The 25,237-nt window shown below is 44.4% G+C and overlaps 1 protein-coding gene across 2 annotated transcripts in view; it reads right to left on the bottom strand.

Moving 5' to 3' along the window:
* The window catches only part of COL6A2 (collagen type VI alpha 2 chain), a 49,435-nt gene that overhangs the window by 6,743 nt on the left and 17,455 nt on the right, over positions 1–25,237 (bottom strand). The window contains exons 11-29 of one of the 2 annotated variants that reach the window (XR_014551386.1): positions 22,020–22,073; positions 21,128–21,190; positions 18,585–18,647; positions 17,067–17,156; positions 15,734–15,796; positions 14,800–14,862; positions 14,342–14,404; positions 13,313–13,375; positions 12,860–12,910; positions 11,575–11,610; positions 10,459–10,521; positions 8,863–8,925; positions 7,762–7,797; positions 7,353–7,398; positions 6,250–6,402; positions 4,926–5,378; positions 3,960–3,998; positions 722–1,575; positions 145–536 (exon numbers count right to left, since the gene is read on the bottom strand). Coding sequence is in view for 1 of the 2 variants with exons in the window: in XM_083627794.1 (XP_083483920.1) it covers positions 3,960–3,998; positions 4,926–5,378; positions 6,250–6,402; positions 7,353–7,398; positions 7,762–7,797; positions 8,863–8,925; positions 10,459–10,521; positions 11,575–11,610; positions 12,860–12,910; positions 13,313–13,375; positions 14,342–14,404; positions 14,800–14,862; positions 15,734–15,796; positions 17,067–17,156; positions 18,585–18,647; positions 21,128–21,190; positions 22,020–22,073 (1,462 nt within the window). In the remaining variant the exon portion in view is untranslated. The remainder of the gene's footprint in view (positions 1–144; positions 537–721; positions 1,576–3,959; positions 3,999–4,925; positions 5,379–6,249; positions 6,403–7,352; positions 7,399–7,761; positions 7,798–8,862; positions 8,926–10,458; positions 10,522–11,574; positions 11,611–12,859; positions 12,911–13,312; positions 13,376–14,341; positions 14,405–14,799; positions 14,863–15,733; positions 15,797–17,066; positions 17,157–18,584; positions 18,648–21,127; positions 21,191–22,019; positions 22,074–25,237) is intronic. The other variant, XM_083627794.1, reaches the window with a different exon arrangement.

The following is a 25,237-nucleotide window of genomic DNA, read 5'->3' as shown; positions in this document are numbered from 1 at the left end:
TGCTGCTTTCACTGCGCAGCGACCCCTCTTGCTGTTCTGGCTTCTGAGATTCAGAATATTTTTTTTCTTGTTTTCCTCCTCCAAAAACTAGGTGCGTCTTGTGGTCTGGTGCGTCTTATAGAGCGAAAAATACGGTATTTCTACGTGGGAGCACCCAAGGCTTTAGGGCGAAGACAGAGACAAGGGCTGCGGTTTGAATACACATTCCAAGCTGTGAAAACAAATGCTCTGGAATGCCGTGAATGTGTGTTCAAAACACTTCGGCCACAGTTCCGAATATCTGGCTGCACCCTGAGAATTCAAGAGGGAAAATATATGGGATCAATGTTTCCTTACGTTACCTAGAAAAGTCCTTTCAGTAAAAAGACAGACAACAATTTATAGACAGACAATAGGGAGAGGAACACATATAACTTTACAACACAGGATCAAAATTCCAGCTCATAAGTTTCTGCCATACTGATAGGCCGGCAAACAGACAATTTCCAACCACTTAGGAATGATCCATGTTTGTAATGGTGTGAAGAAGCAGTCATCTGTAAGCAGTGGCGTAGCGTGGGTTGTCAGCACCCGGGGCAAGGCAAGTAATTTGCGCCCCCTAACCCGTGGATTTGCGCCCCCTAACCCGTGGATTTGCGCCCCCTAACCCATGGATTTGCCCTAACCCCAGATGTTGCGCCCGGTGCGGCCCGCCCCCCCTGCACCCCCCACGCTACGCCACTGTCTGTAAGTGTGTTGGTAAACTGAGGATTCCTATGCTCCAAAAATCACTTCATAATTAAGGGAAGTGGGGAATAGGAAAGGTAGGGATGCAAGTGTGTAGTTCATATTTTGCAGCTTTTAGCATGCTCAGAGGCTGCCATCATGTGGTTGGCAAGAGGACTGTTCTTAAGCTCCCCACCCAACAAGTCCACGTTGGAATGTTTCAAGAATGTTTGAGTTTATCACCACAGTGTGATTTTTCAAGTGAGAAACTCAGGAAAGTCTGCTTTGGGGCCATCTTGCCTTGTTTGCTTTGTTCTCTACATGATAGCTCCATTTCTCCTCTGGCAAGGGGAAAATGAGCTGGTCTGGCAGCGAAGCTGCGTATAAGCCTTAAAAGCAGCTGAGACTGACTTTTTCCAGAAGTTCCTATTTCTAGAAGCTTCTCTTGTTGCAATCGCCTAGCACTAATGAGAGCTCCAGCAAGATTTCTACAGATAAAGTGACTTTTCTGACTAGCTTTGTGTTTCGTAGGCAGAATGAAGTCCTATTCTTTTGACAGAGGCAGAGCACAGTCTCAGCAAAGGCCTATTACAGTATCTGGATCCCCCACAATCTCGCTGTGCACCATTTTAAAGGTGTCAATGAACAGGTCCATCCACTCCTGCCGCTCATGTCCAGTGGAAAACTTGGCTTTTTCGGCGGTATAGGCCAAGGTGGCCACGAGCTGGGTGTACATGCTGGGGTCCTGGATCTCCCTCGTGGAGTTCAGGAACTGGGCGATCATAGGTTTGGTGCTGGGGAAAGGTATCTTGTCTCCCTTTTCCATAGGGCGGAAAATAACTGGGTTTTCAATCCCAGGGTTTCTCCCATCTGCAAGTGAGTGTCAAAAGAATATTTTCAGGGCTTTCTGGTATGGCATGGACCTCTGGTTTCTATTCTATTCTGGTGTTGGGTTCTTAAAAGGGTGCTCGCCTGGGTGGAGTTAGGGTGGAGCCTGGTGCCTTACGGATCTAGCTTGGCATAACCTGGGGGTTACTGGCTTTCCAGACCTCGGTTACCTGACCAAAATGGTTCTCCTAGTTTTAAACTGAGGTGGTAACAGCTACAGTTCTATGTTCCCTCTCATCCTCAAACAGAATTTTAGGTTCAGAAAGGATTTCTCTTCTACTGCATCATAGGAATGTCAACAGTCTATCAAGTGAAAGACCAGCACCAGTGCCAGACGCACAAGAAGCAACGGAAAAGGATCCTACTGCATCAAACAAGTTCATTGACAGAGTTACAACAGGAAAATAAGAAGGATGAAAATGCAATTCACTTTAATTAATTAAAGTCAATGTTAAAGCTAATCAAGAGTGAACCCACATTTGACAAGTGAAGAGGGTGTCACTCCTTAGACCTCTCCTTCCTGAACCAGAACCACTCCAAAATCCATATCAGAGCCTGGCAAACTAAAATATTAGAAAACAGCGTGGGAGCCATTCGGTCTGCATCTGACAAGAGTCTTAAGATGGGATGTGGGAGGAGGTATAAAACTCTTGTTGGTTCTGTGCAGGTTTCAGGTTGTCATAAGGCATTTCAGGGAAAAGAAACATACAATGGCTGGTTCATCTTCCCTGATAATACAAAAACCAGCTTTCACATAACCTAAAACCTGCACAACACCCATCACAGTCTCCTTTGGAGGCCTGCTGCCTCCTCCCATGTTCCATCTTCAGACCATTACCAGGTATAGACTGGATGGTTTCAACACCAGCCAAGTCCTCACTCTCATTTGTTTGCCATCTGAACCAATTATTTGGAACAATATGGTTGGCCTAACAAAGGCATTCCCCTACTATGGATTTTGGAATGATTAAATAAGTCATTATTTTTATATAGGATACTTTTTATTGTGTATTTCTATGGATAATGGGTGGTATACAAATTTAATAAATAGAAAAAATGAAAAAAAAACAAAAAACCTCTTCTACATGCTTCAACCTCAGAGACTCCTCAACAATTTGTCCATGAAGTTTGGTTCCAATGAATTCACGCAGCTGAGAAACTCAAAGCAAACCTGCTCTGAAACTGATGGCCTGATCAGAAGAGGCTGCACAGTCATATCACTGCGGTGAACACTACGTGTTCTATGTTCTATGAGTTTAACTTTCCTCCACACTCCTTCCTTCCTTCCTTTCCACTCAATTTATAAAGCTACTAAGAACAAAAAAATACAACATGCATTACGGGAGAAGGTCCCTCCATCAAACCACACAGAGCAAGCGTAAGCTATACCATTAAAAAGCTCTATTTTTATCAATATACAGGCGGCAACCATTTTAGGCCTGCCCCGTTGATGCACAATTGCCAACGTCTGCAGAAAAGGACAGAATGGGGGAGGGGTAAGGGGGGCACCTATGCATGCTCCAATGACACAAGCAGGGACAAGAACAGAAACCCCACACTAATGAAAACTGCAACCAAATCTAAACTCAAATAGTAGTAGGACTTATACGCATTGATCAACTCCCTTTATCTCTTTTAACTTTAGCAGGCTTTTGCCCTGATCTGGTTCCTCTATTCTCTGTCAGTTATAGAAAGGGTCTTGCCTGTTCATTTGTGGGTTAGGATCAGCTTCTAACAAGCCTTGACTGCGCAGTGCTGAACATATCCCTCTGATCCAGATTTAAAGGGTTGTGTTCTTTGGACTTCAGAAGCAAAGCTCAAAGAGCATTTGGTTTTGTCCTAAACCTGCAGGCCCAGCAGTGCCTACTTAGCATGAGTGTCCACCACACTATGAGGTTTTATCCAGAGCTCATTACACATATGGCCTTGCGGACTAAAACTGGTCTTCCTCACGACTCTGCAAATGTGGAGCATTTCACATTCTTCCTGTCATAAACCTGTCTACTTGTTGTCTGGCTGGAGGACTGGAGCAGAAATCCCCACAAATGGGGTGTTTCTATCCTCTGACAGACTGTTTCAGAGAAGGCTCCGGAATGGCCGCAATATTGGCACACATTCTCAGGGCATAAATGGCTATTCCCAGGATGTAAACTAGCTGCAATGCAAAAATACATTTACTTGAAGCTATAGATGATTAAGTATAATGGAATAATGTTGAAAAGGAGACGTATTGACATTCTGGTCAACATAAGCTCTCCCTCCCCCACCTTCTGTTTCCTGGACTAGAACTTTCCATTAATTCACCAAATCAGGTGATACAGTGAACAGGGAGGGGGTGGCAGCGACACAATGACAAATGCTTTTACCTGTTTGGCAGGGCAGTTCGGGGCAGACAATCTGAGGATCTGAAATAAGAATGAAGATGTTCGATTGAAACCATGCAGAACACCATTGATCTAATAATGGTTAGGCACACAGAAGTCAGAGGTTTCTGCACCCCAGCCTCCCACGCCCCCCTCCATCCAGGCAAGCAAGAGCTCAAGGACACAAATGCGCTTGAGGAGGAAACAGAGCCAGAGAGAGACAGTCCCAAGGGCTGCATCCAGCACAGGGTTCAGCACCACCTATGGGGCAGTTTCCCCAACCACTGGAGGTAAAAAGAGGGCCTTACACTTGGAAGTAAATCCTATAGATATAGGATTTCAGTCTCAACCAAGAGGCTACAGGGCATGTTAGTGGTCTCCAGTTGAATACCTGGGGACTGGCAAATATGCCGACAGACTCTCCACGTTTGACTCCTATGATGTGTCCTCCAACAGTCCGGCTTTGAAATTTATTCAGAGGTTTCTAGTTGGCTCAAAATATGGTGAGTGTACAAGATCAGCAGGACTGGCTTGCATCAGGGCTGCACTATTATTTTCAGGAGTTTTAGTTGGCACTGGGAAGTGATGTGGAATTAGTCTGGGATATACAGTATTAATAATACTGGGATAGTGTGGATTTCATACAGTCAGTTGTACACAATTTATTTATTTTTTACTTTTCAGTTTTATTCCTTTTTGAAACGTGTTGTGACCAGTCTGACACCCCTTGGGAAAGGATGGGCCCTAGATCCCATCAGAAGGGTGTAATGTAGCCTGCTATTGGCTTTGATGTAGCCCATCATGGCCCATTTTGAACATATGGCGCCAGAACAGAGAGAGAGAGAGATAGTGGGAGAAACTGCTTTAAATTGGAGAGGCTGTGACCATAAACCTCAAAGCAAAAGCTGAGGGAGTTAGGATCACATTCCCACTACTTCGTTCCACCCTGCGTGGGCAGGACTGACAGACCTGGACAAAGTTCATGCTCCATGCTGTCGATGAACTCATCAGCCACCAGCTCCGAAAACAACTTCATTCTCTGAACTCTCTTGTCGTCATCACAGGCAATCGAGCTCAGGGTCTCGTCTTCCTCCTTCTTGTTGAACATGTCACCAATCCCAATGGCATGGACAGTGACCCCCTTGCTGCAGAGAGCCGGTAAGTTGGACTCACTATCCCGCGGATCGTGGCGCCCATCTGTAATCACCACAGCAAACACCCGGGCCTTGTCTCTCCGGCTCTCCTTGATGAGGGTGTTGTAGGCGAACTGAAGCGCAGAGGGGGTCCACGTGCCCCCAGCAATCCACTCCAGCTTCTTCACTGCCTCTTTGAAACTGGAGAGGGAGTCAATGCGGTCATCGTTCAGCTGGATGGCTTCAAATGTCCCTTCGTGGCTGTACTGCACCACCCCAACACGGGCCCCTGGCAGAGAAAGAAACCATCAGTTCCACCTCCCTGAACCAAGAGAGACCTCATTTCCCCTTAAGGCAGGCATCACATTGCCCTGCAGCCAGAGAGCCTTCTGAAAACCAAAGGCTCTGTATATTGGGTTAGTGGTTTAAAATCCTTTTCATTTAGGGGAACAGTTAGGAAAAAGCTGCCCAGATGTAGTACAGACTTATGTAAGGAATACAGGTGCCTGTTCTCTTCTGCCATGTCTCAAACACTTATAGAGAGTGTGGCAATCAAAGCTGTTCTAATCAAAGGCATTTCTATGCACACACAAGCTTTCCTGAGACAAATGCAGAACTTGCAGGACACAAAGTCAAAGCTGGATGTCCACAAGTCCTTTCGCTAGGGTCCTTCAAGGGGGAGGTGGCCCAGTAAGGATGGCTGCCCATGCTATTGTTTGCACTGCAATTTGGAACAGGTAAGAAACAAGAAGAGCCTCTCCTGTGTGTCTGATCTTCTCCACAAAAGAGTTAAGTCCCAGCTCTGCCATTAGACCTTCTGACGCACCTAGAACCATGGATTTCTCTCATTTGTGCTGCTGTTTGGAGAAGGAAAGAAACAGCAGAGAGATTCCTGCCACGACGCTCTTCTCTGCTCTTTGCACAGGCCTCTTTCCCCAGGCTTCTGCACTGGCCACATGGGCCAGTGAGGGAAGGAAGGGAGCCAGGAGTTGGTGGCAAGCATAGTCAGATGGCACACACAACACATGCTCAACATGATCAAGGCAAATGGAACACTTCTAGATACCAAGAGACATTTTAGTTCCCAATATTGGGTTAGGCATATCATCATCACATCTAATGTTCAGCAATAAAATCAGATTCTCAGCCATGCCACTAACCTGTCTCAGATTTTGGATCCTTGGCTATGGAACCAAGTCTGCTCACCACGTTTATGACAAAGTTCTTCTCCAGGGTGAAATTGGTGTAGCCAATACTTTCTGAGCTGTCTATAACAAAGACTAAGTCCAAGGGACCACACCGCTTCTCACAGTCTATGGAAAGCAGAGACAGAGCAGTCAGAAGCTTTGCATCCAAACACCATAAAACCAGCCGACCACAGCACCAACCTAGAGGACCCTGGAACAGATGGCATGCTGTGTTATAAAGCCACGTATCTGAGGGACAACAAGCAGGCTATTAACAGTCCTTCCTTGTGTTTCCCAGTGACTGCAGTGTTCTTTCCTAGAGACAGGCAGGGCAAGGTACGGCTGTTTCCAGCTCTTGCCTCCAGGATCAGCAGTGAATACAGAGGAACAGTACCAAAGGGGTTGCTCCCAGCCTGGTTTCTGTATCTGGGCAGCACTGGAAGCCAGGAGTCTTGTCCTGGGAAAATGCAGTGGTGCCATCGCAGCTGAAAGGTCTACATACGAAGCACCTGTTCTTCAAGCCTTCTTGTAAGTGCAACCCCATGTAACCCAAATTTATACTTTGATTAACACTGTGATTTAGAAGTTTAAATGAGGAATGGGCATTTTTACATATTCACAAGATGGTGGGCCTGGGTCCGAAGGACGTATATTCTACCATACCACATCTAAGATTCTATGATAAAGCACCAAGTACTTTTAAATCATGGAGTGTACAAGGCATGCTTGAGGCATCACATCCCAAACCCAAAGCATGGTGCAACATTAACTCTCTCTCTCTGTACAAATTCCCCTCTTTCTCAACTTCTGGAGACAGTATTTCCTTTTCTTATATGTGATTAAACATTTTTTGGGAGTACCAAAGGCACAGTAAGATGTCTCTGCCAATCTCATTAAATCTATTTAGTCTCTGACCAAGCAAGGCTCCCACAGAAGGACAAAGGGAAATCACTGCATGACTATGATCTTGGTTTGGGAATAAAATGCATCCTCCTGGGAGAAGCATCCTACTCTAAAGCAAGATTATGCAAACTAATTATTCTTATAAGTCCACAAGGAGAAGACTCTGAACCAACCACAACAGCCACAGGTCTCTCTGATGTATGCCATCACATCACAGTCCTATCAAGAAAAAGAAAGAAAGAAAATAAGTAAAGAGGTGCTCTGAATGTAAGGTCCTAAATTGTTTGATGGCATGGCAAGATCTAGTAGGAAATCAGTCAGTGCAGTTTGAGTGATGATTCTGCTAGTTTTCATTCGCATCTTGTCATTGTGAAAACTTGACTGAATAATACACAAGCTTTCCCCCCCTTTACTGCGCACAAGAGGACATCACTGCAGATTTCATCGGGAATATCTTCCACATAGTGGGAAGCAACCATCTGAATGTTCTTGCTATATTCCACGGCAAACTGGAACTGACACTAGATAGGTATCCCGCTTCCAGGTGGAAGAATAAATATAGGTTTTTCTCTCTCCACTTACAGTCAGGCCAGGATCTCCAGCAGGGCCAGGGCCACCCTATAAAAAAATGGAGAAGAAGACTTCAGGGGTGTTTCATCTTATGCACATTCAGCTATGCTCCATCCATGCTACTGGGCTTGACTTGGCCACAGGAGCAGGGAAAGGATAATTTACAGGGCACACCAATTCCCGCAGCTGGAGACCAAGTTCCTTCTTCCCTCACAGAGGCCTCAGAACCTATTGCCTGGTGAGGAAGACGAGCAGCAGCCACAGGGGTGAAATAACGTCATCATCATCACTACTGTTTTAAATAGGCTACCTACAGACCATTTTTACCATTTTAATCATTTGTTGGCTGTCCATGACTTCTAGTGTTATGAGAGAGGGATTGCCCCCCCTCCCTTTCTCTACGGCATGCTGGATTTTATAAACTTCGGTCATGCCTCCTCTTGCTTGCATTTTCTCTCAAACTAAAGAGGCCCCAAAGCTGCCACCTTTCTTCCTAGGGGAGTTGCTCCACCCCCTGGATCACTTTGCTTTCCCCTTTCTGAAACTTTTCCAACTCCACAATATCCTTTTTGAGGTGAGCTGACCACTGAATTCAGATTCAGAATGCTCATCAAGGATAAAGGTAAAGGTAAAGGGACCCCTGACCATCAGGTCCAGTCGTGACCGACTCTGGGGTTGTGGCGCTTATCTTGCTTTACTGGCTGAGGGAGCCGGCGTACAGCTTCCGGGTCATGTGGCCAGCATGACTAAGTCGCTTCTGGCGAACCAGAGCAGCTCACGGAAACGCTGTTTACCTTCCCGCCGGAGTGGTACCTATTTATCTACTTGCACTTTTGACGTGCTTTCGAACTGCTAGGTTGGCAGTACGCATCAAGGATAATACATTTTTTTAAAAAAATCAAAATTCTGAATTCAAGACATATCTGTTTTCTCTTCCTTATAACAGAAAGCTGTATTCAGCAGGCTCAGGTTGTTCATTTCATTTTTTGTGTGTCTGGTGGCTGCTAATGTTGTGCAATATACAACTGCCCAGGGTCCTGTGACCCAGCTCCAGAATATCAAAGGAAGGAGCTGGCAAGATCCAGGACCCAAGGCAACACTCAGCTGCAGTACCTCAGGGCCTCCTTCGCCTGCAGGTCCTCTGGGTCCAGGCTCCCCGGGTGGGCCAGGATCAGCCTAGAAAAAGAGAGAGGAAAAGAAATGCATGCAAGTTTAGCAACATGAATGGGAAAAAAGTATTTCAATTAACATGAATTCAGTGTCCTAGAGACCAGGAGAACCTCTACTTGCTTACCCATCCTATCTACTCATTATAATGTCTCAAATATTTCTTTTTTACCAATAATTTCTACAGCACACAAAGTGTTTACTTATTCTTAGTACTTTTTTTAATAAGATATTTATTAAGATTTTTTAAAGTATTACAATCAAATAAAAAAAAATAACAAAAATAAAAAATAAAAATAATTAAAATCACACAAATTTTCCATTGCTTATTTTCCTTTAGCTTGTTTCCCAGACCTCCTCATACCTCCCTTTTTTGTATTCCACCTCAAATTGTTGGTTCAGCAAATCCTTACCATTGTGTTTTTACCTATTTATAACCCTTTTTTCATATTCTCTTAAAGCATTACAGCTGGAAACCACTTAATTTCTATCCAACATCATTCTAACATTCATTAATTTTACAGTATTTCTGTAGATAATCTTTATTCTTAGTACTTTTATACTTATTGACAGTTGTGAAAAATATATATTTCCTTCCTCTCTGCTATGAGAAGCAAAACTTCTCTCAAACCAGTTTCAACCCAGCTTGAGTATTGCCTGTCTCCAGCCTATCACATCATATTTTTTAATAAACACCAGCAACCTGAAAAGCAGGTGAAAATTACCAGATACACAGACTGAGAAACCTAAAACCCTTCTTCCTCTTCATAGAGTACAAACCCAGGGGCTAGCTAGATATGGCAGGGGCCTCCACATTTGTTAGCCATGTGATTGAGAGAATTTATGCAGCACCAGGGATCACCAGTATGGGATTGCACACATTCATCTACAGACATCAGTGTAAACAGATCTGGGAAACATAGCACTATCCGCATTCCCAGACACATGAACGTTCAGAAGAACATGTGAGGCTCAAACTGTGTGCAGATGGATGTGCCGGCCCTGCCTGCCTTTTGTGCACTGAGCAGAAAGGTCTGCAGGGGGGTTCATGCTGTGTGCAGCAGAACATGGCGAGAATTTTCCAGGCCACTAGTAATCAGGTTCTGGATCAAAGGGAGAATTTAAACTGCATTCAGCTCAGCATGATTAGAATCTCCAAGGAGACTTTTATGGGCAGGGGCTGCTCATGTGCCCCTATGCAGTTTGTGCATTCTTCTGAACAACTGAAGGGGACTATGTTCACTGGCATTTAAAGATGTCTACACAGGACCAGCTGTTTAGAAGTGTGGTGTCCTACATTCAGCTGGTGGTTTTAGAGTATAATTTAAAATTTATCAGGGAGCTCAAAGTTTACGAAGGACAGACATTATCCCATTGTCTCCTAGACTTATCACCCCAAACCCTGACAAGTGAAAGGCAACACAAATTGAAATTTAGCTCCAATATCTTTTGTGTCCAGCAAATCCACATTGTGAATCAAACTAACAGTTTATGTTCCACACATTTGTTAGTAATAGGAGTGTAGAAGAGTAGTGTCCTTACAGGTTCACCTCGTTCTCCTTTGCTTCCTGGGGGGCCTTTTAGTCCAAAGTCACCTCTTGCACCCTGTTCCAAAAAAATGTTAGAAGAATAAAGATTTTTCTTTTCTCTACTGCCCCCCTTTTCAACCCCCCCATTTATCTTTTATTATTCATTTATTTTTTTATATATAATTTTTATTAATTTTCCAATAAAAACAAATTTATAACATCATTAAACATCAAAAACTCATCACACATCTTTTTTTTTCCTTTTAGACTTCCATCAACATGTCTGATAATTTTCCGTAATTATCACAAATCTTCACATTTCTTAATTTATATTGCACTATATATATATCTTATCTTACCATGTTGTTTAAACAATATTTCTACCAAATCTTCTTACAGAGCTTCTTGAAAACTTACAAACGTTATATCATTATCACAAATATTTTTAATATATTCTGTAAATTTATTCCAGTCCTCAGTGAATCTTTTATTATTCATTTAAGGGCACGTCTATTATTCCTTTAAAGCAGTTCTCTGTGCTGATGCCTGAAGGCTTAGAGCTAAGCTGGAAGTACAGAGGAAAAGTACCTGAGCGCAGAATGCATTTTTTCACAGACAAAATAGCAGTAAGCCTGGCTGTATAGAGAAAATAATCTACGTCAACACTAGTTAAGCCTTGTACTGTATACAGTCGTACTTTGGTTGTCGAACGCCCTGGAACTCGTACGTTTTGACTCCCAAACGCCGCAAACCCGGAAGTGACTGTTCCGGTTTGCGAATGTTCTTTTGGATCCCAAACGTCCGACAGGGCTTCCACAGTTTCTGATTGGCTGCAGTAGCTTCCTGCAACTAAGCAGAAGCCGCGATTTGGTTTTCTAAAGTTTTGGAAGTCGAACAGACTTCTGGAACAGAATCCGTTCTTCTTCCAAGGTACAACTGTACTTCATAATGGCACCAGGAGTCACAGCACTGAGCCACTTGAGAATGATTTAATTGGACAGAGCACGATTGTGTGGTTTTCTGGCTCACTTGTGCTTTGGTGTTCCACCGATATGAAAAACAAGCCACACAACAGCAGGATCACTAGCTTTGTTGGCAGAATAAGGTGGCAAATGTGATCATACTATACCTCTGGTCCTGGAAGCCCCTTCTCACCTTTCTCACCCTGGAAACAGAGAAGAGCCAGTCAGCTTTCAGTTTCATGGGCTTATCCAGACATAGCAAGGATGGACAAATTCTATAGTAAATGAAAGTTGTAGCCAACTAGGCATCTAGAGTTGCTGAGCACAGGAATTTTCCAGTGGGTCCAACAGAAAACAGGGGCTCTTAGAACATCTGATTAGCAGCCTCTTGAAGTGACCTCAGTTGATTCCGGACTGAGCAGAAATGGACGACTTCTTCCTCCACATGGTCTATCCTTCTCCTGAGAGAGTGAGGTGTGGAGCGCCCTCACTAAGGGCAAGGCATATTTTCTTAACTTATTTTATTTCACAAAATTTATGTACGGCTTACTCTACAGCAGGGTTTCCCAAACTTGGGTCTCCAGCTCTTTTTGAACTACAACTCCCATCATCCCTAGCTAGCAGGACCAGCGGTCAGGGATGATGGGATCTGTAGTCCAAAAAGAGCTGGAGACCCAAGTTTGGGAAACCCTGCTCTACAGAAAACCTCTAGGTGTTTTACATGTCATAATCTAGAATATGCATTAAAAAGCACCAATAAAAGGAAATCAGGACGGATTTGCTCCCAGATTTCTTAGACGTGTCAAGGGGTTCAAAATGAAAAATGACACTGTAGTGATCTCTTGCAAAGATGTCTTTTTCAATATTTTGCTGTACATTGGCATAATCTAATGGACTCAGAAAAATACCCTCTTCCTATTGTATGCTTTAAATAATGTGTAATATAACTAGAGCAGAACTAGGTTTCAATTCAGATTTCACCATTTTCCTTTCTTTCTTTCTTTTTTATTTTTAATAGATTCCTATTTCTAGAGGACACTTAAAACAGCAAACTGATTCTGGAGTAGCTTTCGCCATAATGATGATGTACATCAAACACATAAGGAAAATAATATTTACTTTTAATAATTTAATTATTAGTTATTTGCTCATTTGTCCATATCAAGCACCTTATTTTGCCCAATCCTAAAAGCTTAAAAACAGTTTAAAATAACAACATCAAGCCCCATTCATATCTCTGGAATGATATTAAAAATGAAATCCCATTTAATAGCATTCAGTAAGTCTAGAAAATGACAGCATTAAACTCACGGCTCCAAATGGCTTGTTGCCAGAGCCGAGTGGCCTACTCCGAAGGAGGCTGGAGACGAAGAATTTCTATAGCAATTTGTGAAGCCTCCTTTCCAACTGAGGCATTTCAATGTGTGAATACTTTACATGAACAAAACGTACCGCAGCTCCTCTTGGACCGGGATAGTTAAAGCCAGGTCTTCCTCTGTCACCCTAGAACATTGTTTTTAAAAGAGAGAATGAGTCTTCAAAGATTCTATATTTGCAGAAATGGCCACATCTCCCTTCCTTTGGAGTACAGTATGTTAGGTCTTGGGGTTAAAAGGTCCGGCAAGCGGATGCGCATTGAGATGCACACTGAGCCACAGCAGAACTCAAGTTCCTAATTTAGTCAGCAAGAATCCCTCAACAATAATGGCAACAAGTCCTTTAACACATTGAATTACAGATAAAAAAAATCTGGAGCTTGGACTGCTTAAGGAGAAAGAGACTTTCTGCAGCTAGAAAATTACCAGCGTTAAAAGAGGCCAGTGATGAGGCCTGTGGGATCAGACCAACATTACAATATCAAATGTAAACACAATCCTGTTGATCAAGGTTACACCTATGGCTTACCTTTGGACCTGGCACCCCGGGGTCGCCCCTGACACCAGAATCACCGGGATCCCCTCGTGAGCCCTGCAAAAGAGTGTTGCATAAAGCACGGTGTTATGTACTGAAGTTCTCACCCTGGGCCAGCAGGGGGATACTGTAGATAGTTATGCAAATAAGGGATCGAAAGTGTCGTTCAGTGATTGGATAGTTTTAGAAAGTTGCTACAGTTACGTTGTACTGGAGCTCTATATAAGCAGGCTGACTGAACCTTCAGTTCAGTTCTGTCCTGGCCTGTGAATAAACAAGAGCTGTTTGAAGAATCGCTGTGTCATCTAATATGTTCACCCACAACTTAACACATATGGTGATTTGGGGAGGGGTGCTGCTGTTGATCTGTACGAGGGGCAGAGATGCTACTACAGTTGTGATTTTCAACACGACAATGATTCCGTATGACAGGAGGGAAGTCTCAGAGGAAACTCTTTTTGCTCACACACAAATGGGGGACAATGTTTCTGATATTAAATCCTGATTGACATGGAATTAATCTGTGACCTCAGAAAAGCTGAGACAAAATATTCCTAAAGCCTCCGCAGACTGGATTTTTTTGCAGGTATGTCACTGATGCTATAATAGTCCATCAATGGAAGATTTATACTAGATTGTCTGCACTCCATTCCACTTTATCAGTTGTTCTGTGAAGCTTCCCAGTGATTTTGCTTTATTGTCATTTGGCAGGGAACTCCTGCACTATGGAGCACAAGGAAAGCAGGACAAAAAATAAGGTAGAACATTTGTGATACAAGGAGTTACGGGATCTCGGCGGGAGGTTATGGGACATGCACTGATCGGAAATGATGAAGGTCTCAAACAGTACTGAAAGTAAGATTGTGTATCACCTCCCCAATACTGCCACGAGCACAAATCGTCATGAATGCACAACGAAAAGGATGTCTGCTGGGGGCGGATGGCAGACGGGGCTTCTCTTGCCAGCTGCATGGAGAGCAAGCCAATGCCCACAGGTGGAAGAGGCGTGTGAATGAAACTTACAGGCTTTCCTGGTTCTCCTACACCACCTTGACTACCTCGTGGGCCAGGCAATCCTCGCTCTCCCTGTGAAACAGAAATGAGAGGGAGAGTCAGACCTTGCATGAAGTAAACATTTCAGACTGTTCAAGGGAAGAAATATCTAATTAGTTAGCAGTTGGCAGCTGAGATGTGGCAACTCTTTCCCTCCCCCACTGTTTTCTTGCTTCTGTCCTCAGGAGTGGAGCAGAGGGTGTGTCCCCCCCCCCTAAGATGTGCTCAACACTTAACATCATTTTGAGCCCCATTTTGCCGGATTCAAACTTGGCACTCCAATCTCATCAGTGTGAACATACACTGGTGGTGAAATCCTTGATGGACAAGTATCTTCAAATCTGCTTTCAAATAAACTGCTTGGGGAGCCCCTGCTGCCTCCTGTGAATGGAGGGAAAATGTTCTGCCATTTTGTCATTCTTTCATACCCTGCCTCCCTTGTTTCCAACTTCTCCTGGTAGCCCTCTCTGGCCCTCAGAACCAGGGTCTCCCTGTGAAAGAAGAAACAAGGCGTTAGAGAGCCAATCTGTTCAGTCCAAGTTCAGCAAGTTCCTAAACCTTCTCTGGTGACAAGAAGTCTCACAGAAGCTGCAGCCATAGCTATAGCTATGACCACCAGCTCCTCGCTGCTTGAGGTCATGGTGCTTTTAGGCGGAATCTGTTACGGAATGAGTGCTACTTATGCATACAAGTTTGTTTGCATCATCCACACCATCAATGATTTCCTCAGAATGCCAGCCTGGAGTTTTTCTTCATTTAATCTGGATTTACCCACAGAAAATCAGATAGCCTGCCATGGACCTGCAAGCCAATGCTCATTAGCATTTTTTCTTTGGATGGGTGGTTTGTCACCTGCGTGCTGTTTCAGTGGGTGGCCATGTGCTCCTCCTAGGAGGGCGACCAGTGGAGTGTCTCTCTCTCCATCTTAAGAAAGCAGGTCTGAACTTCAGTAATCCAGTTCAGAGGAGCTGCTCTCTCAAGACCTTGCAAGAGAGTGCATGTGGGGGATAACTTCTTGGAGGCTAATCGCATAGCAAATACAGTAGGGTTTAGTCAGTCTTGTGCAAGAGCTTGGTTTTAAAAATTAAGCAACAACAACCTTAAATTGCAGGGGGTTGGACTAGATGACCCTTGGGGTCCCTTCCAACTCCACAATTCTATGATTCTATGAAAAACAACAAATGTGCTTTTGTCGTTTTGCAGGCTTATTTTACAATCATTATGACTAGAATCAAAATTGATAAAGAATCTCTCTCTCTCTCTCTCTCTCTCTCTCTCTCTCTCTCTCTCTCTCTCCACTCCCACCCCCAGTTAATTAGGGGTGGATTTCCTTCCATTACTTTGGAAACCTGATGAACTTACTCTCCCGCCTGGGGGTCCAGCACCTCCAGGTCCCCCCTTGGTTCCAGGATCACCACGACGACCCTGGGGAAAAAAAAAGAAACATTGAAAGCAAACAAAACAAAATGATCTTGAGCAAATGCTCTTCAAGCACACCCCTTGTGCCTTATTTGAGCTGAAAGAACCAGGCGTGTCTGAAAGATGGCTCCAACCTCTGTCGAAAGAAGGGCCCACTTCTCCCATTGCCATGACACCCCCTTTCATGCAACGCTCTTGCCAGAGACGGGGCAGCGTCCGTAGCATTCAGACCCCACCTTGCACCCTTGATGTCATTAGGGATGCAAAAAGGTTCCTGAAATGGGCCCAGGGAAATTGAACTATTTTTCGAGTCACCTGGCAAAATAGTTCACTTCTTCAAACTAATTGCAAATCAAGTCCGGGGGGCTCCTCCTAGCGTGATCAGGTGGGGAAATGCTGTGTAACTTCTCCTCTGTTACTTTTCTAGCTTAAAATAGTCCTTCCCAAGCTGTCTTTTCATCCACAGGGTGTGCTACGGGGACTCAGTATCTTTCTTCCCATACATAGGTGGAAAATAGGCTTAGAGAGGAGGACTTTGAGCTGTAAAAGGACCAAGTAGGAGAGTAACCTTTTATTGGCTTCCCCTCTCTCCTTCTGCTTCCACATATCTAGGTTAAAAGAGTAGAGCAAACTTGAAGGTCATAATTCTGTGCAACATGTGGATTGACACTTATTGCAAGAAAGATAAAGAGTGGGTGAAAGTAAAAGCAAAAAACAATGCTTTCAATATTGTGAATGTAATCCCATTAAGTGGGGTGTGGGTTTGTGGGAAAGGGAGACATAAATTCCTATACTAGCTTTGTGTCTGGTCCAGCCAAAGTTAAGCAGTTTCTAAAGCACAATCATTTCAATGAGAGAAATTTCAGGTTAAATTTAACTCTCCAACTGAAACCAAAGCATCTTAAAAGTGCTTTATGTGGGCTGGATCATGTCCTCTGTTAAAAGCACAATCAAATTAAATGTCAGCGCATATCCAACTTCCTATTGGATGGCATTTGGTTGCTTGCATACTGGAATGCACAGATCTGGCATGAATCTCAATCGCTGATTGTGAACAAATCCAGTTTTAATATTGCTCTGCCAGAAGGAGTAAGAACCAATGTCACTGAAATCTGTGTCTTGGTGATGCATTTAGGAGTGTAGTCAAGCAGTAGTAGCCTAGAATACTTGCCTGTATGGAAATCTTGCTATTGCGATAGATGATAAATAGATAGATGATAGACAGACAGACAGACAGACAGACAGACAGTTGAAGTAAGTGGGGTTAGAATCTTACAGGTTCTCCTTTGGGTCCAACAGTTCCAGGGCCACCTTTGGCTCCCTTTGTCCCAGGAGTGCCAGGAGATCCATTGGTGCCTTTTGGTCCCTTTGAAAAATAAAAGGAAACAGCATTAGAAGACCTTTGGGGAGAAGGGAAGGGCAAGGAAGGGCACAGCCTATGTATAATGGGGCACAGACAGTACAAAGAGTCACATCTTATGTAGGATGGTGAGATCCATCTTAATCTTAGGACCAGAAACTGCTCTGGTCACACTGTACGATGATGACCTCTGTCAGCAGTAGATGTGCTGGGCCGCTTCTTGCATTGCTGTTACCACTCTGAAAGAGTGGGTGCACAGCTTGGGGGACCTCCTGGATCCTTTGTTGTCACTTGAGGCCCAGGTGGCCTCAGTGGCCCGGAGTGCCTTCCATCAGCTTCAGCTGGTGGTCTAGCTACACCTCTAGCTGGACAAGGATAGCCTGACTACTGCTGCCTATGCTCTGGTAACCTCAAGGTTAGATTACTTCATAGGGCTGCCTATGAAGATGCTTTGGAAACCTCAACTGGTGCAGAATTTGGACATGAGTCTGCTCACTAGGACAAGACAGTCTGAGCATCTTACACTGATCCTGGCCAAACTGCATTGACTGCCAACTAGTTTCCAGGCCCAATTCAAAGTGCTGGTTTTGACCTATAAAGCCTTCAATGACTTGGGACCACAATACCTTAAGGACTGCCTCTCCCCATATAATCTGACCTGGACTCTGTGATCATCCTCTGAGGACCTTCCTCGTGTGCCACAAGAGGTCCGGAGGGTGGCAACATGAGGATGGGTCTTTTTCTGCCATGGCTCCCCATCTGTGGTATGCTCTCCCCAGGAAAGTTAGTCTGATGCCTTCATTATACATTTTAGGTGCCAAGCAAAAGCGTTCCTCTTCTTCCAGGCCTTGGGCTGATTAACATTTGATGCCCTTTTAAATGTGTTCATGTGTGTGTGTGTATGGGGGAGAACTAGCCAAGTTCAGCTTATTCAACGCCTAGCATATTGCAGTTGCTATAAATGGAACAGAATCAGATCACTGCATGGAGGGTTTAATGCAATGCTGCCAATTTTCTCATTTCTTGTTCTGACAACTATGATAACAACAGGGTAACTTCTGACTGTGGCCCAGAACTTCAAAGGTATCTATCAGTATTATAACATGCAGTGGTGGACCTACGTTTTGGTCCCTTCACAACCAGCAATGAGGTCTGGGTAACCCCTGTTACCTTCTTCAACGGCATCACCACTGGTGGGTTTTTCCACAACAGATCACAACACCTTTACAAGATCTGTGCTACTGACTCTCAAACTTTGGGATTGTTGAAATACATACAACAAAAAAGCAATCATTTTAAGTCATGTGACTCAAACTGAGTCTACTAGCAATGTGGACTAAAATTGCTTCTGAGGCCCCTCCAGGAGTTTAAGCTTCTTTAGTTTCATAGTAGATCTGCCCCTGAGAGCATGTCTAAAATTTGAGGGATACATACCCGATTTCCTTTCTCTCCAGCCAACCCAGGTGGTCCACTGCGACCAGGACGGCCAGGATCACCCTGATACAGAAGGAGTAAGCAGAAACAGAAGTAGTAAGAAACGGTCACACCAGCTCTACATCCACGTAGATCAAAACTAAATTGTATGTGCAGCAGTATAAGCAGTGTGAAATTTTCCCCAAACCATTTCTGGGGGAATTCTGGTGCAAAATAGATGGCAACTACCGTATTTTTCGCTCTATAAGACTCACTTTTCCCCCTCCTAAAAAGGGGAAATGTGTGTGCGTCTTATGGAGCGAATGCAGGCTGCGCAGCTATCCCAAAAGCCAGAACAGCAAGAGGGATTGCTGCTTTCGCTGCGCAGCGATCCCTCTTGTTGTTCTGGCTTCTGAGATTCAGAATATTTTTTTTCTTGTTTTCCTCCTCCAAAAACTAGGTGCGTCTTATGGTCTGGTGCATCTTATAGAGCGACAAATATGGTACTTTATATTCAGTGTTTGGTATTTGACAATTGACATTAAATAGCTGATATTTTACACAGCTCCATTCTTATGGGTTCAAGAATTATGCATATATGTTAGAAACACACCAAACAGCCACAATAAATACCTGGGCAATTTTTAATAAAGCCTTCCAATCCGTTTGTAGCACTTTAAATGCTGTTCTGCTGATCTGCCCACAACACCATCTACTTCTGAGTCATTTTCTTTTGAGTGCGAAACCACACCTTTATGCTGTGTGTGTGGTTTTTGTTTCATTTTGACATTTTAGATGGGGGGGTAGGAGTTGAATCAGGAACACCATGGGGCTGTTTTCAGGGGCGAAGGAAGACTAACCAGCACCCGGTGTGGGGTGTTGAGGGGCAGGACAAACCACCTGGTGCCACCACACATGCGCCACCAGGAGGTTTGCTGATAGCGCCACTCTAGCACCGTATGGACAGCTTGCGGCTGCAGCGGAGGGATCCTCCACACGTGGCTGCGGCGGCACAATGGAGGCAGCTCGCGTTGTCGCACCCGGGAGTGGCGGGGCAAGCCCCCCGCGGGGTACCTTCTTGTCACCCTCCCTCAGAGATGGCACCCAATGCGGGCCGCCCCCCCTTCCTCTGTCACTGGCTGTTTTGAACTATACTTTCACCCAGCAGCATTTTCTTAATGAGTCCTCTGCTTTTTGTTGTTTTGCCTTGAGGGAGAAAACATAGGTACTTTTGTACCTGCATGTTTCCCCCTACAGAGTTTCTGTTTTTGTACGTAAAACATTGTGTGTGTTTGTGCGTGCACACGCACGCGCGTGCGCGCACACACGCACAAAAAAACACTGCCTGAATGCCCCTAGGTGTCCTCAGTGACACCTAGAGACTGGCAGTAATGATAGAATTCTGTAACAGAACAGGCTTTTCAATTCAAAATCAGAATTGGAAGTCAAATGCATGAATTTCAAGCAGTTATAAGACTTATCAATGCAGACTTTGTTGAGCATTTACATTCTGCACAGAAATGCCAAAACGCTTTGTAATAGCACTATTTTATTTTATTTTTTACAAAAGGTGTGTCCGTTCCAAAAAGCCAGGATTCAATAAAAGAAGAAGAGTTCCACTGGATTAGGCCGAAGCTCATCTGCCTAGTCCAGCTCTTGGCTAAAGAGATGTTGCAGGGAAGACCTCCTCTGCTGTGTGCTTGCCTGAATACAGAAGCTTTACACGACTATAATGGCTGGTAGCCACTGACAAACCTCTTTCCCAGAGGGGTGGGGTTTTTCAAATCCCCCTTTAGAGCCACCTAAGACCGTGGTCATCACCACATCTTGTGGGAGCAAGATCCACGGGTTATGTGAAACAGTGCCTTTTTCAACCTGGCTTACCCATAGTCCTTAAAGAGGGAGGGGGGAAAACCCTCTTTACCCACCACCAATGTCTAAGTCTTTATCATGTCTCCCCAACCACAGCCCCAAGGCCACCTTCCCCAAAACTAAAGAAACCCAGACACAGGCTTTTCCTTGCAGGAAGGCGCTCCTAACCAACCCTTCCGCCCAACATTTTGATTGCCCCTTTCTGCCCCCTTCCCATGTCCTTTTGTGATGGGGTGGCCAAATATTCATAGCACAGCACGATTGCCCTGGCTGCATATTGGGTGCACTTTTGGACCCTGCGGCGCAAGGGGCTGCCTGTCTTCCAACATCTTCAGCTTATTCTCAGTGAGTATGTGTCACTGCTGCCTTGAGTGACTTTGAGGAAGGGTACTGTTATGTACTGAGTTGAATAGGATCCAAAAGGCAGCAGTCTGATTGGTCCTAGAACAATAGGATTCAGAATGCAGCAGTCTGATTTGTCCACAGGAACCACCCAATCCAGCTCCAGGTGGAAGTGAATCTGCAACCTGATTGGCCTACAGGAGAATCCCAGAATTAGCCAATCACGTGGGGCCCATTGTGTAAATAATGTATATAAAGCAGACATTCTAGGCGAACTTGGATTCCTCCTCACCACTATGAGCTGAATAAAGAGCATGGAACCCACTCTTGAGTATATTTCAGGTACAGACCTTGATCCCTTGGTCCCCAGGCAACCCTTGTTCTCCAGCACCTCCAGGATAACCATCAGGGCCCTAGGAAGAAAGGCAAAGGTGAGCTGTTTCTTTTCTGAAAGCTCTGGCTTGTGGTGACATCTGCACATGGAAAGCAATGGGCCACCTTTTGACAGAGAGGCAATCGCCTCTTCCCTGATGCCCACCTGCGTGAGAACCTGCCCGTCAGCTCCAGGAATGCATTCAGATGCAAATTAAAAAAGGATCTACAGGTCCTCCTCCATTTGTTTATTTCATAAAATTCATACACCACTTGATTGTAAAAAAACCAAAAACCCCTCAAAGCGGTTTACAGAAAACAACAGATTCAAGAAAAATTCACAAACCCTGTTTTTCGGTTAAAAAACAGATTAAAATTCACCTCAGCGTTTCTAAGCATCTGGGTTGACCTGTCTAAACAAGAATGTTTTTAGCAAGGGCCAAAACCAAAATGCAGGTGTTGCCACACTAAACGATCAATTGCTTACATCTGCAAAATGAGTATTATGTGGCACGTGTACTAGTGCCAATTCTGCCGATCAAAGTGGTCATACAGAATCACAGAATCTTAAGAGTTGGAGGGGAGCCCAAGGGTCATCTAGTCCAACCCCTTGCCATGCAGGGATCTCAGTTAAATCATCCATGCCAGATGGCCACCCAACCTTTGCTTAGAAACCTGCAAGGAAGGGAAGTCTGCCAAGTGGGGCACATGTGGGGTAAGGCGATAAAAAAACGCCCTTTTTTAACCATTATTTATTTTATATTTGTTACTTGTGTGTTAGCTGTCGTGTTAACAGCATGCTGAAAGAAACACTGCGCCCCCCACCCCACTGCTGGAATGCACAAAGCCAAGATGAGAAAACATTCTTACCCTGTTGCCTGGGTCTCCCTTACAGCCAGGAGGTCCAATGCGCCCCAGTTTGCCCTGGAAAGATCACATGCAAAAACAAAGAAGTGAGAGACTGTGAACAGTAGAGAAAACTCTATAGACGTTTCATTCTCCTTGGGAAAGATGCAGCCTCTTGATATCCACTGGCTTGGGCAAGATGCAGCCCTGGGGGGTGGGGAGGGGGCTTTCAATTTCTCTCTCTCCCCGTTTGTCTGAAACAGGAGGGAATTAGCTACTATGGGATGTGTCTGGCTTGTTTGGGGTGTTTTGAGGGAACTTAGGATCTTGCAGATCTTGGGTTCCTTTCACATGCCCCCCTCAGAATCCCAGAATGCCATGTCTCAAACCACAGAGCCTAGGACTTGCCGATCAGAAGGTTGGCGGTTCAAATCCCCGCGACGGGGTGAGCTCCCGTTGCTCGGTCCCTGCTCCTGTCAACCTAGCAGTTCGAAAGCACGTCAAAGTGCGCTACTTCCGGAGGCGGTGCCAACGGCAATGGCGGTCTCCTTCTGAGTAGGAGGAGAAGCCCTGTAGAAAGTGGGTCTGTTCCGCTACGGCGAAGCGGGGACCCGATCTGAAATCGCAGGCAGAAAGAGCCTGCGAGCGTGGGACCCAGCAGGCACCTTTTGCGCCCCCCGTTTTTGCGAGGGAGCCCCGAAAGGGGTTCCGGTGTGCAGCGGGAGCGGTGCGGTGCTACGGGTCGATTGCTGCGTCTACAGAGCGAAGCCGCGTAGCTGTTGCCGGAGAGCGCTGACCTTTTTCCTGTGAAATTCGGCTCTAAAAGAGAACACCCGTGAGTAGGGGGACTTAAGAAATTTGGATTTGAGAACAAAAAGGATTGAATTTGGGCTCCGAAGCGGAAAGGTGTAAACAGGAAGTCCGCCTTTCCGCTTTGTAAAAGATCAAAGCAAAGACCTTTTTGCGCTATTACTTTAATGTGGATCGTTCAACTTTAACTCTAAGCACTAAAAGAGAGAACTCCCCTGTAGGGGAAGTTGAGAAAGTGACTGTATTTCTTCTGGGGATCTTCTGGGAATTTAAAAAGACTTTTTATTTGAACTCTCATGGGAACGGTCTGTCAGATTAACGAGGTTTGCTACATTTGAGCTCGCATTGACTGTGGATACAGTAAATATTTGATCTAACTCTGCAAGAAGATACATTTCTGAGTTTTACTGATCTGAATACTTAGTTTCAATTAAAGAGGGGACACGGAAAGCTACAAAAAGACTTATTTGTCTGGCTATTGAGAATTTTATGGTAGCCACTGTGTCCCCCTAGAGGACTATTGAAGTTAATACTTGACTGGAGGAATTTTCCACTGTTAACTTTGGGGACTTTCCACTACAAGGCTTGCCTGTGGGAATTGACCTTGACTGAAGATAAAGGGGAATGACTGACCAAAGAGCAACAAGATCCAAGGTCAAAGTCCAACAATCTACTTCAATCTCCCAGCAACGTAGGGCATCTGTGCCTGGCCTCCCTGTGACTCAGGAGGAAGACCCAGGGCAAATTGAGCCAAAAGGAATGGCCTCAGAAGGGGAATTTACATCTGTGTTGAATAAAATTTACGAAAAATTGGAAGGCCTAAGTAAACAGGTCTCAGATCAGTCAGCTGAAATTAAAGGGAACACAGCCAGTATTAACTCAAATACCAAAGCTATAGAAAAACTGTTGGAGGAATCTGCGACTACTAGGAAAATAGCCGAGGAGGCAAAAGAAAAAGCTGTGGCTGTGGAGGAAGAAATCAAACCAATACGTAAACAGATTGGGGACCACCAGGCCTTATTGTCTATGGTTGAATTGAGAGAGAGACAGACAAACCTGAGGATCAGGGCGGTGCCAGAACTTGAGAGAGATAATTTGAATGACTATCTTTCACAGGAATTTCAGAAATTCTGGAACTTGGAGCTGGATAAAGATTTTAAGATAGTGAGCGCCTTCAGACTTGGAAGAGGAGGGAGGAAAAACAGGGTGAGAGACTGTTTGGTGACCCTCCGATCGAAAGAGGAACGAGACAAAATATTGAGTGCTCACTTCCAGAAGACCCTAGAGATTAATGAGACCAGAGCGGAGATTTTTAAAGATATTCCGAAACACCTTTTGGATTTGAGAACTAACTATGGAGACTTGGTGGCCTTGTTGAGAAAGAATACTATTGTTTTCAGATGGGAGTTCCCCCAGGGACTGTCCTTTACATTTAAGGGGAAAAAGTTCAGAATCAGATCAGTGGAAGATAAGGAAAAATTTCTGAGAGATTTTGAAGAAGATCTACAAAAGGAAGCGACAGATCTGCCAAAAGCCTTGAGACCAGGAGCTGGCACAGCACCACCACCTTTGGAATTTGACAAATCAAAAAAGAAGATACCACCGCAAGAACTTGACGAGCTCTTGGGAGCGGCTGGAGGAAATTAAAATAATCACACCATGTCTCTGCAATTATTAAGTTGGAACATTCACGGTTTTAACTCGCCGGAGAAGAGGAGGAAAGTATTTCATATATTGAAAAAGGACCAATTGGATCTAATTTGCTTGCAGGAAACTCATGTGGTAAGGCTCCACAGGAAAGTTCTTATTAATAAAAGATTGGGTCAAGAATTTATTTCATCGGACAAAGTCAAAAAGAGAGGAGTTGTTATATACGCTAAAGAGAGCCTATCACCGAAATTTGTTTTTAAAGATGAACAAGGAAGGTTTATTGCAATTGAGATTCAACTACAAGGTGAAAAATATTTGATTTTAGGAGTATATGCACCAAATGAGGGGAAATCTGAATTTTTTAAGAAATTGCACGAGACATTGTTGGACTATATGGATTATAACATCATTTTGATGGGAGATATGAATGGAGTGGTATCTACTAACATGGATAAGTCACAAAGACAGGTGGTAACTAAAGATGGAAGACTACCCAAAACTTTCTTTGAATTGACTGACAATATGGATTTGATTGACACTTGGAGAACTAAGAACCCCCTTGGAAGAGAGGGAACATTCTTCTCTGAAGCCAATATGACATGGACAAGAATTGATCAAATATGGATAACTAGAGGACTGGCACCTAAGATTCGAAAAGTGGAAATCTGCCCCAAAACTTGCTCCGACCACAATGCAATAAAGATGGAGATGAAACTAATGCCAATCAGCTCCTTCAGATGGAGGATGAATGACGCCCTGTTTAGAAATCAGGAGGTGATTAA

The sequence above is a fragment of the Podarcis filfolensis genome (assembly GCF_964270895.1).
Source record: "Podarcis filfolensis genome assembly, chromosome: 1".
NCBI classification, from domain to species: Eukaryota; Metazoa; Chordata; class Lepidosauria; order Squamata; family Lacertidae; genus Podarcis; species Podarcis filfolensis.
Note: the sequence above shows the minus strand (reverse complement) of the source record. Positions and strands in the feature narration are given on the sequence as shown.